Raw genomic sequence first — 14,722 nt, 5'->3', positions numbered from 1 at the left:
TGTTACCTTTTCTCCCTTGTCCTGTTGCTCAGTTGTCTTTTGGTATAATAAACCTGCAAACTAGGCCAATTTAAGATAAAATGCCAAAGAAAATAACACATCAAAGGCACAATTTAGTTTTTATTAAACTCCTTAAACATTTTTACAAAGAATTTATGGGTTTATTTGAAATCTCACGCAAGTTTATGCTTGTTGTCTGACTGCATTCCACTTATGTCTTCGTTTACCTACCCTCTTTGCTGTATCGTAGAGATATAATTGAAGGCTGTGCAGAAGACAAATGACCACATTAGCTGGTCACTTTTTTATCCCATCCTTCTTCCTGTCTGTGGTGTTATACACTCTGTTTGTTGGTTGATATCTCTCAAATTACAGTGCCAGCTGCCAATCAGTACTTAATCTGCAGGGCTATTTTTTCCCAGGTAAACAGTAAATCGTTCATATTTTCTTCTTATTCACCAGAAAAAGCTTGTTAATGTGATTGGCATTGTGTTTGTTGAGACACTTCTGTAGAAATCTCCCATAAACAAAATGAGCTAAGATAACCAGCAAACAATTCAGTCATATAAATTCAGCAGGATTATCTTAATAGATTGGAACAACTGATTAAATGCTCAACTTGTGAGTCTTTTATCTGCACATGAAGGGCTAAATGTTTCCTTTTTTTATGCTGTTCAGAACTCGCTGGACAATTCTGTCCCTCTGTGCTACCCATACATATTGTGCCAAAGCGGGTTTTCTCTCTGTGACAACAGTGCTTAAAACATCCACTGTGAATTACAACAAAGCTACTTTTGTGTGTTTGTGTTGTATAGCTGTGGTTTCTGACATGGCAGACAGCAACTAAAAATGTCTAAATAAACATTGACAAAAACAATAATGATGAAAATTTGCTTTGCTGTCCAAATATCTTAACAAAGGCAAGACAATATCCTCTTTCATTCGTGTAGGTGGTGATAACATGGGGAGGAACAGTCTTCTTTCAGTATATCAGCTAAAACAGCAGATTTTTTCTGACTCTTTTAGTTAACTAAGTCATTTATTTACGTAATCAAGTCTGTTTCAAGAGAAGATATGTGATTGGAGTTTAAAGAACAACTCATTTTAAAGTAATACACAAACCACTCAGTGTGTAATGATACAATGCTTTTAGTGTACTTCACACAAGCAAACAATTTGTACAAGTAAGTTTATGTCATGGGTTTTACTAAACACTACTCTACATTTAGTGGCTTTGCTAAAGCGAAGAAGAAACAAGGGAAGCTTTTAAAATGTCAAAAACCAATAGTGGAAAAAAAATCAAGCACAGTTGTATCACGTAAACATTTTTGAAGTGATTTGGGGAATGCCTGTACTAGCTTTGTACATCTTGCAGATGCTACAGTTTATGCTCAGTCAGGCCTGGTCTTTGACTAGGCCATTCTAATACATGGTTGCTATCCTGCTGAAGGGTGAATCTCCACCTTTGGTTGTCTTTGGCAGCCTCTAACAGGATTTCTTAGTACTTAGTTCCACCCATATTTCTGTCAACTCTGACCGGCTTCTCTCTCTCTGAAGAAGAAAAGCATCACCCATAGCATGATGCTGCCACCACCATGTTTCTTGATGATCCCCATCAGGTATATTTTGGGTCCTTCTATAATACCTTCCAAAGGCCTGTAAGTTAAGATGGACTGTCATGACTTGATAGATTAACAATTTTAACATACTTTTCCATGTTCATATTACGGATTGAACAGTGGTCTATGAACTGTTTAAAGATTGGCATATTATTTGTTAATTAACTTAACCCTGCTTTAAACGTCCCTTCAACTTTATCCCTGACCTGTCTGCTGTGCTCCAGGGTGTTAATGGAGCTGTTGGTTAACTAATGTTCTCCAACAAACCTCCGACACCTTGATGAACCTCAGGATTTATGATTAAATAACACAAGCATTGTCGTTTTAACTAATTAGATAAGTTCTGAAGGCAATTGGATGCAAAGGATTTCATTATCTGAGTCAAGGGGACTAAATAAAAACGCTCACCAGTTTTCAGACATTTATATGTAAAATAATTTTGAAAACCATGTATCATTTGTATCCTGTATCCTGCATCTCTGCCACTAAGAATATTCACCCACTGTGGTCTTCGAGGGCAGTGAAACTCACTACAATAGACCAAATGCATGATTTACATGTAGAATTTCCATGCATGGCACTGGAAATAATATCCATCAATTGCCCGAGCAATTATGTGCAATTGGAGCTTTGAACACATAAATAAATGATTTAATATAAAGTGCAGCCCTACAGTTAAAGGAGTAATCAGTTTCCATTGTGCAGTTCTGCACCTTTATCCACATGAGATTAATCATAGTAGTATCTGATATAGAAAGCAAGCTATCTGATGACACGCAGAAGGGTTTGATTTTTTAATTATTATCACAGTGTGAAGATAAGGAGAAGAAAGAACAGCAAAAAGAATCATCACCTGCAATGTTCTCTTCCTTGACTGACTTGGTGTTTTGATAGAGTTAAATAAAATAACCAAAGTGATGAATGATACAAGAAACAGTTGATGTGTGAAAGTAAGACACGCAACGTCTGTATATCCAGAGCCAATAGAGCGCAACAGTGATCCTCACATGCAAAAGAAAAATAATCTGGAGGTCTGTTGCCACTTGTCTTTTGCAGGCTGGATGTTATGAACAGTCGCCAGTGTTTGTTGACTGATGGGAGTTGATGTTGACAGGGAGCTCTGTTTGGTTTGGCAAGAGCGAACATTGGCTGCCATTCTGCAGACAAAACCATGTGAGTTTAGCATGTACTTTCAAACAGCTACCAGCACCACTCCAGAAACCTTATTAAATGTTTTTTAGCCCAAACTCTACTAGAACCTTAAGAAGTAGAAGAAAATACAAGAGTGATCCCTTTTTTCCTTATTTATTTGAAAAACAATATGTCTTTTAAGGGGGTATGGGCAGCATCAGGGTTAATGAGCACTTCATAAAATAAGTCAAATATAGCAGTTTACTGCCTGTGATAAATCTTTGCTTTTAGTAACACTTAATATGAAAGTTCTACGTTTCCTGAAGGAACTGGCTTAGTAAAGAAATACATAAGGCTGGATAAATAGGTTCGGTAACATCACCATTGTGCTTTACAGCATCAAATGTACGTTGTCTCCTCAGCTTTAAAATGTAACTACAGTAAAAACGTCATTTCAAGTTCAAAGTCTGAACAGGCAGATGACACATTTACCAACAAAAACAGGGTATTGCCCCTTCAAACCGAAGCTAAAACACTGTAATCATGCGGGGCTTTCCTATAAATCACAGGAGTTTTAGGGGAGGATAACAGCCTGTCTTTAAACGAAGCAGCATTAAAGTGAACAACCTTAATGATATGTCTGAGGCTGCATGTTCAAGTCACACACTGTAGATTCTTTGCCCACCAGCTTCAGCCCAAATACGACTGCAAGCAGCCAGAGTGAGAGAAAAAAACCCACCATGGATGGACAAAAGGAGCACACAGTGAGACACAGTAAGTTCAACTTAATCAACACAAGCACCCACCTGTGTGGTGGGTTTAAACCCCTCCAGTTCTCTTAAATAGTTGGTTTTATTCCATAATATGATACAAAGTGTCGGGAAAGGCTTGCAAAGGCAAAGACGTAAACAGAAGCTCCATTTACCATTCCTGATAGCTAGGTACCCCTGCAGTCCATGCCTTTAGCCGCAAAAGCCAACAAATCTAAACTGCAGATCTGTTAGAAGTGGCATAGATCTCATCGAACGACAGCCGTGTTTCATCTAATGTGGAGTCACACACACACGACTCATCTTTATCTTAGCAACACCCACACAAACATCTGCACATAAATAGTACATCTGCAGGGTAAACATTTGAAAGCTAGTGTTCACGAAGCAACAGCTGCGATGCCTAAACACACACAGACAATTACCTTGAAAAGCAGCCACGTAGCGTGACAGAAGAAGCTTGAGTCTGGAGCTGTAGGTCTGCATGAGGTTCTGGACGTCTCGCCGGGCTGCCACCTGGTACTTCTCCTCCATCTTTTTGGAACAGCATGTCGAGCTTTTGGATGTGCACACCTGAAGTTCGGAACCTTAAAGCAGTCGACATTGAGTGTTAGGTTCTTAAAATATCAGATAAATACATAAATAAGATAAAAATAAAGTCTATCTTTCTATCTTCATCAATATCAAAAGCAGGATCTAACAATCGCTGTTTCATTCACCTAGATTAAAAAAATAAATATAACTAAATAAATGCTTTCCTTCAACAACAAATACTACAAACTGGCCTTGGATCAAATGAATTTCTTCTTCAAGCACCTTTCTCTGTCTCCTTAAATCTAATGCAAACACACGACAGGCATAAACTAGGGATGAGCATGTTGTCTTTAAAATAATCCCATTTAACACCCTGCTAAGACGCGCAAATCTGGTGGATTTGCCACCCAAAACTGACCAGATGCATAAAAAAGATGTGGACTGTAACAAAGAAACAGTCTCACCTTCATCAGGCTAAAAGTCAAGCAACATTTGCACAAACTGGAGATCTAAAACATAAAACTGATAATAATAAAAAAGGAGTAAAAGATCAAAGTAGTGGGGGGTAGGAATGTTGGTCTTAAAGAAGCTCTCCTTGCTGTTTATGGTGCCCTGTAAAACTGTTAATACCACTTTTATTTTTTACAAATAAAATATATGCATTTGTACTCAGCCCCCTGTACTCTGATACCCCTGATAAAACTCAAGTGTCCTCAAGAGTTTATTGTGCATAACAAAATATACAGCATCATGGAGACCAAGGAACTCACCAGATAGGCCAGGGATAAGGTTGTGGAGTTTAATGTTGGGTTAACTTATAAAACAATGTCTCCAACTTTAAACGTCTCACAGTAACACAAACCTATAAATACATGGTCATCCACCTAAACTGATGCACATGCTGAGTATTAATCAGAGAAACAGCCAGGAGGGCCAATGCAACTCTGGGGGAGAAAAAGAGACCCACAGCTCAGAAGGCACAGGAAAAATGTTCACAGGAAAAATGTTACTTGTGCACTCCACAAATACAGACTTTATGGACGAACGGCGAGAAAAAGTGATAAGAAGTTAGCCATGTAGGGGACAGTTTTTGCCTACATGCGAAACAGTATGTGTGGCGGAAAACTAACTGCAAATCACCCTGAGTATACCATTCCCACCAAGAAGCATGGCGGTGGCAGCATCATGATGTGGTAATGGGGGAAAAAATATTAAGTTAAACATTGTAATATTCTCTCTGAAGTTTATGTATCTATACTGAATGTCTGTACGCTGTGAGCATGTAAAACCCAAGTCTTAAAACTCCTTGTTATGCGCATGGTCTGGGCCAATAAAGCTGATTCTCATTCTTCTAATTTGTGTTGACCTGTCACATGAAAACCCAAGAAAATAAATTAAAGTTAGTGGTGATAAAGAAACTAAATGTGAAAAGGTTTAAGGGGAATAAATACTTTTGCAAAGGACTATATGGAAACATTTCATTAAGAATACAGTCAGAGACTGCATACCTCCGCCACCCAACATAGTGTCACTGATGGCATAGAAAAAAAAAGTCATGGATACGCATCACCACCAAAAGTTTATGAATTATTCCATGGGCTAAAATACTACTCGGGCAAAAGAAAATTCATAGGAATTCGCCTACGACTTCTTCCGTAACGTTGATTACACACACAGAGACAGGCAGACAACCTCAACTGAAAACCTCCACCCTGGCAGATGTAAAAAGAAAAACAAATGGACGAGGTTGCAAAGAGCGTCATTTGTTGATTGCAAACCCGTATTTTTATAAAAAACAGAAATAAGCACGAACACCACTGATGTTTATCTAACAGCTCAAAGGTGAAGCAGAAAATCAAGATTTTAGATTGTAGAGTTTATCTGAAATAAGCAGTTACTGAATCAAACAGATGAGGTCTTGGATTTCCTTCACATGCATGCAAGCCAGTGTGCACCAGATATGGGACAATCACCACATCCCAAAGGAGACCTAAAACCTTGCAAAAAAGCTTCCACAACAAGCCCAGACAGAGTTTGCAGACTGTTGTCAGACGCTATTAACTCCCCGCCAGGTCTGAGGGTGAGCAGAGCAAGTGATGGCATATATTCTGGAATTCAAAGTCTCCCAAATAAGCCTTGCACTTTTCACCTAAATACATGCTGGGGTCTATTTTCACGCCATATGCTACAGACAGGAGTTTTACTTTTACATTTTGACCCAAACATAAGGTTTTTTTGGTGATTGTTCCCATTGTCAAATATATATATATTTCTCTCAGACTGAGGTAATTTCTGCAGGATGTTTTTTTACAGACCCACACTCAATTATAAATAAGTGCAAAGATCCTCCTCGACCATCAACAATAACACCTACTATATACTTTTATGTATCTGTTGAGCATCAATCTGAATCCATCAAGAGAGTGATCCATGTCTTTCCGATGGCTCGATGGATTTAGATGCGATAAAGTGACGAGAGAACGTTCAGCAGTGAGGTATTTCGCAACAGTAGCAAGTGTTTTTACAGGCTCTTATTATCTCTTAAACAACAAAATAACCCCAGCGTAAACAATTTATCTCAGTGAAAATAAATTTCAGTTGCAGCTATGACAGCCCAGTCACAGAGACTCACACAAGGAGAGGGGATGTGGAATTATAAGGGGTTATTTAGAGGTTTAGGAGGTTCTTGAGGGTTTTCTGTCATTTCTGTCAGGAGTCAGGGAGACAAAGTTTATAGGCATTTTGTGGCAGGGTGGCATTAAGCTTTTCTTCAACCAAAAATGAGGGCAGCAGGAACAACAGCAGCAAGCCATTCAGTCAATGACAGTCCACGTGAAACACCCAAACCCATAATTCCTCGCAAATCTTACACATAATTACCATGGGTGGCTTTTAGAAAGCCAAGCGAGGCTGAGTTTACATAACTTTAAACAAAATAATACCTTTTTATCCCCGAAAGCCACTTATCTGTAGCAAACACCCAAATGAGGGAGGGAGTTTCTGTACAATTCAATCAACAAATAATCTCAGCCGCTTTAGTCAAGTCACAGGGTTAAAGCAGAACAACTTATACCAGCACAAACACAGTTAACTCCACAAATCCAGCACAGGCCTATTATTGTCCCTTTGTATGTAAAGTTACAATGAAACAGTAATTGATTACCTTAATTAAATTGTCTTTAACTTTATCAGTCGTGCTTGTCGTTAAGGTTTCAGGTTTTGCACCACCCATTTTTTTTCTTCTATTTCAGCAGCTGTCCTTGAAATCATTGTTTTACTGGATTTAACAATTCCTGTTGGGCTTTAGCTTTCAAACAGAGGTTGGTAGTTTGAGTAACTGTTTGAAAATAAATGTACTTCTAGCAGTAATTTTACTGCACCATACTTTTTACTTCCACTTGAGTAATATTAAGTAACGCTACTCTTACCTGAGTACAATTTCTGGCTACTATACCCACCTCTACTTACTTCACCGAATGAAGAACAAGCTTGTTTTAACCAAAAATGCATCTTCTCTCAGCGGATTCTGTTGTGACATTTGGAGGTCACTGGAAGTACTTTGCAAAGTTCCAACAAGTACACATTACCCTCTGTAAGTATTGCTTTTATGTTGTGGAAAACTGATTGTGGGAAATTTGTGCTTCTTCACCCCAAATGTGTTATTTTTACACGTTTTTATGTTATTATTTTAAGTACTAGAAACTGCACATATTTTTAGTTTGATTAAGTCATGTTCACAGACTAAATCAACTTAAACAGTACTGCTCAAGTCCCTCAGTACTCTGCCCACCTCTGCAGTGAATTGTGTTTATGTGTACTCAAATTTGCCATGGTATAATAAAAGATGATAAAAGTTTGTACTGTAATTAACTCAATGGGTCAATAGGTTAACCAGCTGCAAAAAAGCTCAAACCATCAACTTGTGCATTTGACAGCTGGTTATGACTCTAGGATTTTTATGATACGACTAAACGTCTCGGCTTTTCTCTGATCTGTTCAGGTATCAGGTGTGTGTGAAACAAATATTACAGCACTGCTCCTGCACCACAAATCAAAACTGATCTCAAAATGAACTCCAGTTGATCAGCAGCAATTAGCAAGAAGAGTGATTTATGACAAACGTTTTTTTTTTTGTTTTAATAGTAAAGCGTTCCTCTCCCCCCTGGTAATGCGCACATAATCACTTGGCAAATTTTGTATTTATAACCAGCGCTATACAATGTTATTTTTTCATCAAATGTGCCATTAACCAGAAGTTCGGAAAACTTCAGATATCTGAAGATCCAACTGCTCCGCTTACCCGATCTTGGACTTGAAGGCAAAATCTGATTTGGTCCGATTTGCCTGACTTGAAAAACTTTATGGACCTCGCTGCATTTGTCCAGCTCTCCGAGTCCTGATCCGCATAAACACAGCAGTAAAACGCAGCACATCAATAGCGCACTCATCTTAGTAAAAATTCCTGCTTAATGATCCAGAGATTGTGGAGCTGGTTTGAAGTCAAGTCCCTTTTTTCAGAAACATGCAGGCAGGTATCGGACGGGTCCTCATTGCGGGTTTCAGAAACAGGAATAGGCCATGTTTGAGATTGTCCCTGTCCGAATCAGGTTTAAATCCTGACGATTTAAATTTTCCAGCGGTGACTTCTCTGAGAGCTGCCCAAGTTGGCTGGTCCAAAATCAGAGGCGGTGCCAGCAGGTTACCTGAGCGCAGATGCGGGATGCTTAAAAACCATCCCATGGCGCCATCTAGTGGACACCCAATTTCATCAAAATCTCATTTCCTATATTAAAAAAATATATATAGATCCGAATTCAAATTAAAGGCTGCAATTAAGCCATAACCCCCATTATAACTAAGATTTAAACACTCGTTTTCTGCAAGCTTAATGTTAATGTCAAATAATGAGAAATTACCTTGTACAATTTAAACCAAACTAAATGCAGTTGTTCAGCATAAATGATTTGCCTGTCTATAGCCATAAATTAGTTCATCTCGTTTTATTACTCTTAAGTAAACATTGTTACTTTTCACGGTTAAAGATAAATTAAAGTAGCAACATAATACAGCACACTGAATAAATCAGAAAAGTCATTTTGCTTTAACTTTTTTTTTATTTTCAACCTCACAAGGACCCAGATGAAATGGGAACACAAAATGGCAACATGCATGCAGCTCGTACAGATTACAGAAACACAGGACATCATAGGAATGCAACAGTTTGGCTAGGTTGAGGTCAGGTCAGCTCCCCGCTCCTTTACAGGCCGGGACAAGTGCAATACCTCCAGCAGTACAGCATTGCCACCGATCCCCACCTGAATAGGACAGGACATCTCAAGACACCCAAGCAGGACAGTTTCACTGAGGAGAACATGGCCCGTCAACGTAATCAGTTTTGCATGGATTTGCACAGCACACATCTGTTGAAGCTGAATGCAAACCAGCAAAACTGACCAAGCGACGATTAACAGATTTGTCTTCGACTACACAGCCCAGACTGCAAGAATATACAGTTGGAAATACTTCAAGTGCTTACATTGCAGTAGATATGGGGACAAACACTACCTGCACTATAAGCACTTTAGTACTCCACAAACTGTGGTCATTGGATGAGAACCAGCAAGCAATCCTTGTGCTCTTTATAAAAGTTTGCGGCGTACTATGCAGTGATGTGCTTGACGTGACACCCCCAAAAACAAAGAATCTAAAACAGGTGTAGAGCAAGCAGGCCACCATCAGTTTTGCATAGATTTGCACAACTCATCTATTCTTGTAGTGCAACTATGCAAAACTAGCAGTGAACTGCAAGACATTTGTGTCCAATTAGTAATTAGCAATGACTTGGTGGTGCATATCACAGCCCCTTATGCCAGAAGGAGCACTTAGGGCAGTAGGTGCTAGTCTATTTCACTATCTGCACTAGATGCACCTTAGCACAAAGACAGTACTTCAAGTGACATTAAAGCAAAAACAAAAATGATTTGTAAACAAGTGTCAGTGTATTGCTGTAAGTGCCTCCACTGCAGTAGGTATCATATATTACTACCTGCACTGTAAGCACTTTGGCAATGCACAGACTGCATCACTGCTCTCCATTAAAGCGGAGATGGTCCCAAATGTCCACAGCATGGGGGCTCTGCACCTCGTGGTGAATCTGAAAACAGGAAAGTGAAACAAAGAAAACAAATTAGGACAACTGAGATTAAAGGCGACGCAATAGGACGCAGCATAAAAGTTAGGGGTCGAAGTCTAGGACACTAATAGTAAGGTCTAAATGCCATCATGGGCCGTGGTGTTATGACTGTTTTAGTTTAAGAGCAACACGAGGTCGCTGAAAACATGAATGAGCAGTACCGCTGCTGCGCCTGCGCACAACGGCCAAAGCCATTCACCCCTCCCCCACATCTTCTAACATGGCGCCTCGAAGTGCGCCAACGTTAGCACTTCAAACGACTTTAAATGAGGCAAGATAATACAGCAAGTACTCCTGAAAGCAGGGGGGATGTAACTCACAGCTTCGTAATGTTTATGAACAGATCAAAACGTGACGTGTGGTTCGGTCGCCATGAGGAAAAATAAAAACAAAACAAGGCTGTGGTTCGTGTCGGTGCAGCATCCGCAGGTAGCTTAGCTGCTACGAACTGCTGTTTGCTTGATTAAAAAAAAACAAACAAACAAAACTGTTAACTTCTAACAGTCATTATAGCTATAGTGGTGCAGGGTGGAGTGTGGTATTGGTGAAAATAAACTGCTGATAAAATTAAAAACACAACTAGCCTTCAGTTGGACATGAATTAGCCGCTAATCAACAACTAGCAAACACTTTTAAAAAGGAACCAAAAACCACGTGTTGGTTTGGTGCTCTATAAGCTACATTAAGCGTCAACTTGTACTTTTGAAGTGTGGGGACTGAAATCATCGTGAACTTGTATGCTGATGCGTACAGGCTAGGCTAGCTAAGCTAAAACGCGCGGCCTATAGCTGCCCCATGTGCTGCTGCTTTGTTCTGGGGGGCACTTTAACTCACACACCACTGCACTCGACACTCAGAAGCAATTAGAGCACATTTTTACAAACTAACTTTACACTCGTGTCTTTAAGTGCATTCTGCTATAATCGACAGGCCGGGTATTTTTCCACGCAAACCCGTTCGACACGCAGCGGAGAAAGCTCCACGCCGCTTTTTCAAATCTCCCTCATTCCCTCAATGGTGGAGCTGAGGGGACTGCCATGCGCCTCACGCTACTCTGTTTTCATCGCCAACACGCCGTTTAGGTTGTGCGTTTATGCTTGCAGCACAACACAAGCACGGGGGGGAAAGAAAAAACACGGCAAAGGCGCGCAATGCACAACACGGGAGATTTCTTTCACTAAAACACTCGCTCACACCCGACTTCCTTACCGATAAACATGCGCTCCACTCACCAGCCGAAATCCACCATCTTCGCTCACTTGCTCGGGCTGCTGGTCTCACGCCGACAAAAGAGGCGAATAAAACCGCTACCATCCCGAAAACTTTTCAAACAGCGGACTAAAACGAAACACAAAGTGAAATCGGAACGAACTAAGAGCCCATTTGGACCCCAGAGAAGCTTCTTATAAATGATTGCGGGGTTAAGAAAGTGGCGCGAAGGCGACCAGTTGGTAACCATGTGGGTGAATGAAGGGCGGCTCCCACTGAACGTAAATATCTAGCTACAACCCCCAACTCCCCCTATTAGCATACATAAACTACGGCACTTCCGACATTTCTCCTGCCAAACAGGCTGCTTTCTGAAGCAAGGGGAGAGGGACGCACAGAAAAAAGCGCTCTATTTTTAGACGCCTTTAAATAATACTCAAAAAGAAAGTAAACTCATTATGCACGTTGATGGCCATTTACGTTTTACAGAAAAAAAGAACAACAGAAATTAAGAGCTCACCTTTAAGATTTAATTGGTGTGAAGCAAATATCGCAGAATGCTCAAACTAATTAGATCACATGTAAATGTTTAGCTGCCTTGTGTGCAACTGGAAAAACAAAGCAATTAATTAACCTGTTGCTGCTCCACAACTAATTATAATTACCTAACATCGTGCTAGTGTTGCACATGTTGAACCACAGCTCATAAATTAATTCAATATCTTTCAGTCTCAAACGGAGACAAAAAAAGGTCATTTCATAGCTATGTTTTGGTCATTTTACTATCAAATTAAACTTTTTTTTCCCTACAAGTTATTTTATTTGGGTTTACAAAGTTTGCTTAGTTATTATTATTTGTATATTTTCTGATGTTCTTTAAAGAAAAAAAAAAATTGTGCAATGTCTGTACTAACTTAATAAGTAAAAAAACATGCATTAAAGAAACCAGCACTGACAATAGAATGATACATTTGTTTTATTTAATTGAAGAATTTGGACCCTGTGCACACAGATATCAATACACGCTAAATCTTTTTATTTTTATTTTATATGTGTCTATGTTTATATGTTTATGTCTGTATATTTCTGTATGTAGTTTGTCTATGTTTATATGTTTATGTCTGTATATTTCTGTATGTAGTTTTTTTTCACGGCTGGAAAGATTTGTTCTATGTCTGTTTTACCAGCTTGCTGTTTTTGGGTTTTTTTTTTTTTTTTGCACCATTGAGCAAAAATATAAATCCCTAGCAAATGGCCTGGAAATAAACACAGATTCTAAATACTTTGATATATTTATTTGTTTATTGTGGATAAAATAGGATAATAGTGATTTTTGATTTTTTTATCAAATTTTTAAGAAAGTTTTATATATATATATATATATAAGAATTCAAAAATTTACACATATAAGAGAAAGCTGTTCATTTGCTTGATCTGCTTAGCTTGACGAAGCACCAAACTAAAACTTCAGCAAGAAACAGTTTCTTTACATTTCTAAAAACATATTTAAAACAACTTCAAACTGAGAATTTGTTGAAAAAAAATATACATTGAAGCTAACTATAGCTTTCTATATGTTGAGTTTAGTTTTTGTGACGTTTTTGCATTTCTTCTTTAGAAACATTCAAGTACTTTTCACACACAAAAACTACAAATGCCTCAGTTTGTAGGGTTATTATCTAATTATGCTCTTTAAGCAATTTAGACTTGTAAAAAAATGGCAGAACTCATAGAAAAATACTAGAAATTCTAAACTTTTCTCTAATTAAATCTAACATGCTGAATGTTTCACAAGCAAAGGTGTCAAACCACATCAAAAGCAAATACTGCAGTAAATCCTGCACTGAAGCTCACACATTCAGTTTCTTTCTGTATTTATTTCAGGCAATTGAGAAGCAAAATAATTGTCTATGGCTCGTATTTTTAGTTGTGAATTATTTTTAATATTTCAAAATTTGGGAAATGTCAACTCTGAGCTCTTAAACTTCACTGCCTTATGTGGCTTAAATTCCTGCCTTCTAAACAGAAGTATTTTTAAATTCATTCCTGATTCATGGGAAATCTTTAAGTCTAGTTCATCCTCATTAAGACTCTTTGTAGACATGGAAAAACAATGCAAAAGAAGAATGCCTCAGTAGCATTTCATTATAAACCTCTTTCTTCTGTAAACACTGAAGTCACCAACTCAGAAGGATGATAAACTCCCATCCTCCTCTGCTGCATTGCAGTGGTAACATATTACTTCTACAGTCTATACGTTTTACAGCTGGTTTAAAAGAAAAAAAAAACATTTTTTGATGTCAGATAAATTATTCGGAGTTTTACTCAAGAGGCAGTTTTTGTTAAACCTCTCCAAGGCCCAAAGTGGCCATTTGGCCACAGCATCTTAGCTGCAGGGTAAATCCACCAACAAAAGCTGCACAGAACACTCTCCTGTGCCAGTGAAAGTCTCTTCAAAGATGTCTTTGTGCACAGCATAAATATGGAAGCAGCAAAATTAATGACAAAAAGAATTGTTTTCAAAGGAGTTTGATGACAAAGAAGTCACAGATGATCCCAACAAGCATCCAGATTCCCTACTCTATCCACCCTGTTAAACTGAACCACAGGGTGATTAAGATTATAATTGTGGTTTCATGTCATGCATTGGAGAGATTTTACATAAACAGAAGGTATTCACAAGCAGGTCTTGTTTGTTTTGCATTTCATATTTTAGATCATGTAAGTGTGCTAACAACAACACATTTTTGCAAGAAAAGGCTTGCAGCTCGAGGTTTTTGCTGCTGAAGCCCATTTAATTATAAATTGAATGTTTAAAAAAAAAAATGAATACATTACAGTATATAATGTGGCCAGCAGAGGGAACCATCAAACTAAATACTGTACTGTAAACACAAGATTATTTTTGAACTGTCAGTGGAACCTCTTGCTTCCCTATTGCTGAGGTTTCTGTTGTTTGAAAATGGCTTGTTTTTCCACAGAGGTTACCATAGTGGATGAAAAGGCTCGTGCCACGCTACGTGCCACAGGTTTTATGTTCTTTTTCACTGCAGATTGGTGGTTCATTAAGTCAGACAAAGACAGAGCACAAGATTTGGTCCACTTTATCCAAAAATCTGTGTTAAACATTAATCCCTAGTCACCTGACTGACAGAGATCTGGACAGCACCTCACCCTGACTGCTCTTATCCACTCCACACCATGGGAGTGGGAGCGCTCAGTCATGACCCCCAACCCCCCACACAAAGCCAGTAGTTCCTCTGCAT

General features: G+C 38.7%; 1 protein-coding gene and 1 long non-coding RNA gene across 2 annotated transcripts in view; both read right to left on the bottom strand.

Moving 5' to 3' along the window:
- gpc5a (glypican 5a) overlaps positions 1–8,725 on the bottom strand; it is a 164,959-nt gene extending 156,234 nt beyond the window's left edge. The window contains exons 1-2 of the mRNA XM_047363823.1: positions 8,355–8,725; positions 3,946–4,107 (exon numbers count right to left, since the gene is read on the bottom strand). Of these exons, the coding sequence (XP_047219779.1) occupies positions 3,946–4,107; positions 8,355–8,502 (310 nt within the window). The 5' untranslated portion in view covers positions 8,503–8,725. The remainder of the gene's footprint in view (positions 1–3,945; positions 4,108–8,354) is intronic.
- Positions 8,726–9,148: 423 nt separating this feature from the next.
- On the bottom strand, positions 9,149–12,414 carry LOC124867456. Its single transcript, XR_007038062.1, has 3 exons — positions 11,480–12,414; positions 10,101–10,208; positions 9,149–9,369 (listed from the first exon to the last, which is right to left on the bottom strand). It is a non-coding gene; the product is annotated as an uncharacterized LOC124867456 (long non-coding RNA).
- Between the last annotated feature and the right edge of the window lie 2,308 nt (positions 12,415–14,722).

Source organism: Girardinichthys multiradiatus, chromosome 4 (genome assembly GCF_021462225.1).
Source record: "Girardinichthys multiradiatus isolate DD_20200921_A chromosome 4, DD_fGirMul_XY1, whole genome shotgun sequence".
NCBI lineage: Eukaryota > Metazoa > Chordata > Actinopteri > Cyprinodontiformes > Goodeidae > Girardinichthys > Girardinichthys multiradiatus.
The sequence above is the reverse complement of the archived record's forward strand: the minus strand, read 5'-3'. Positions and strand labels throughout refer to the sequence as shown.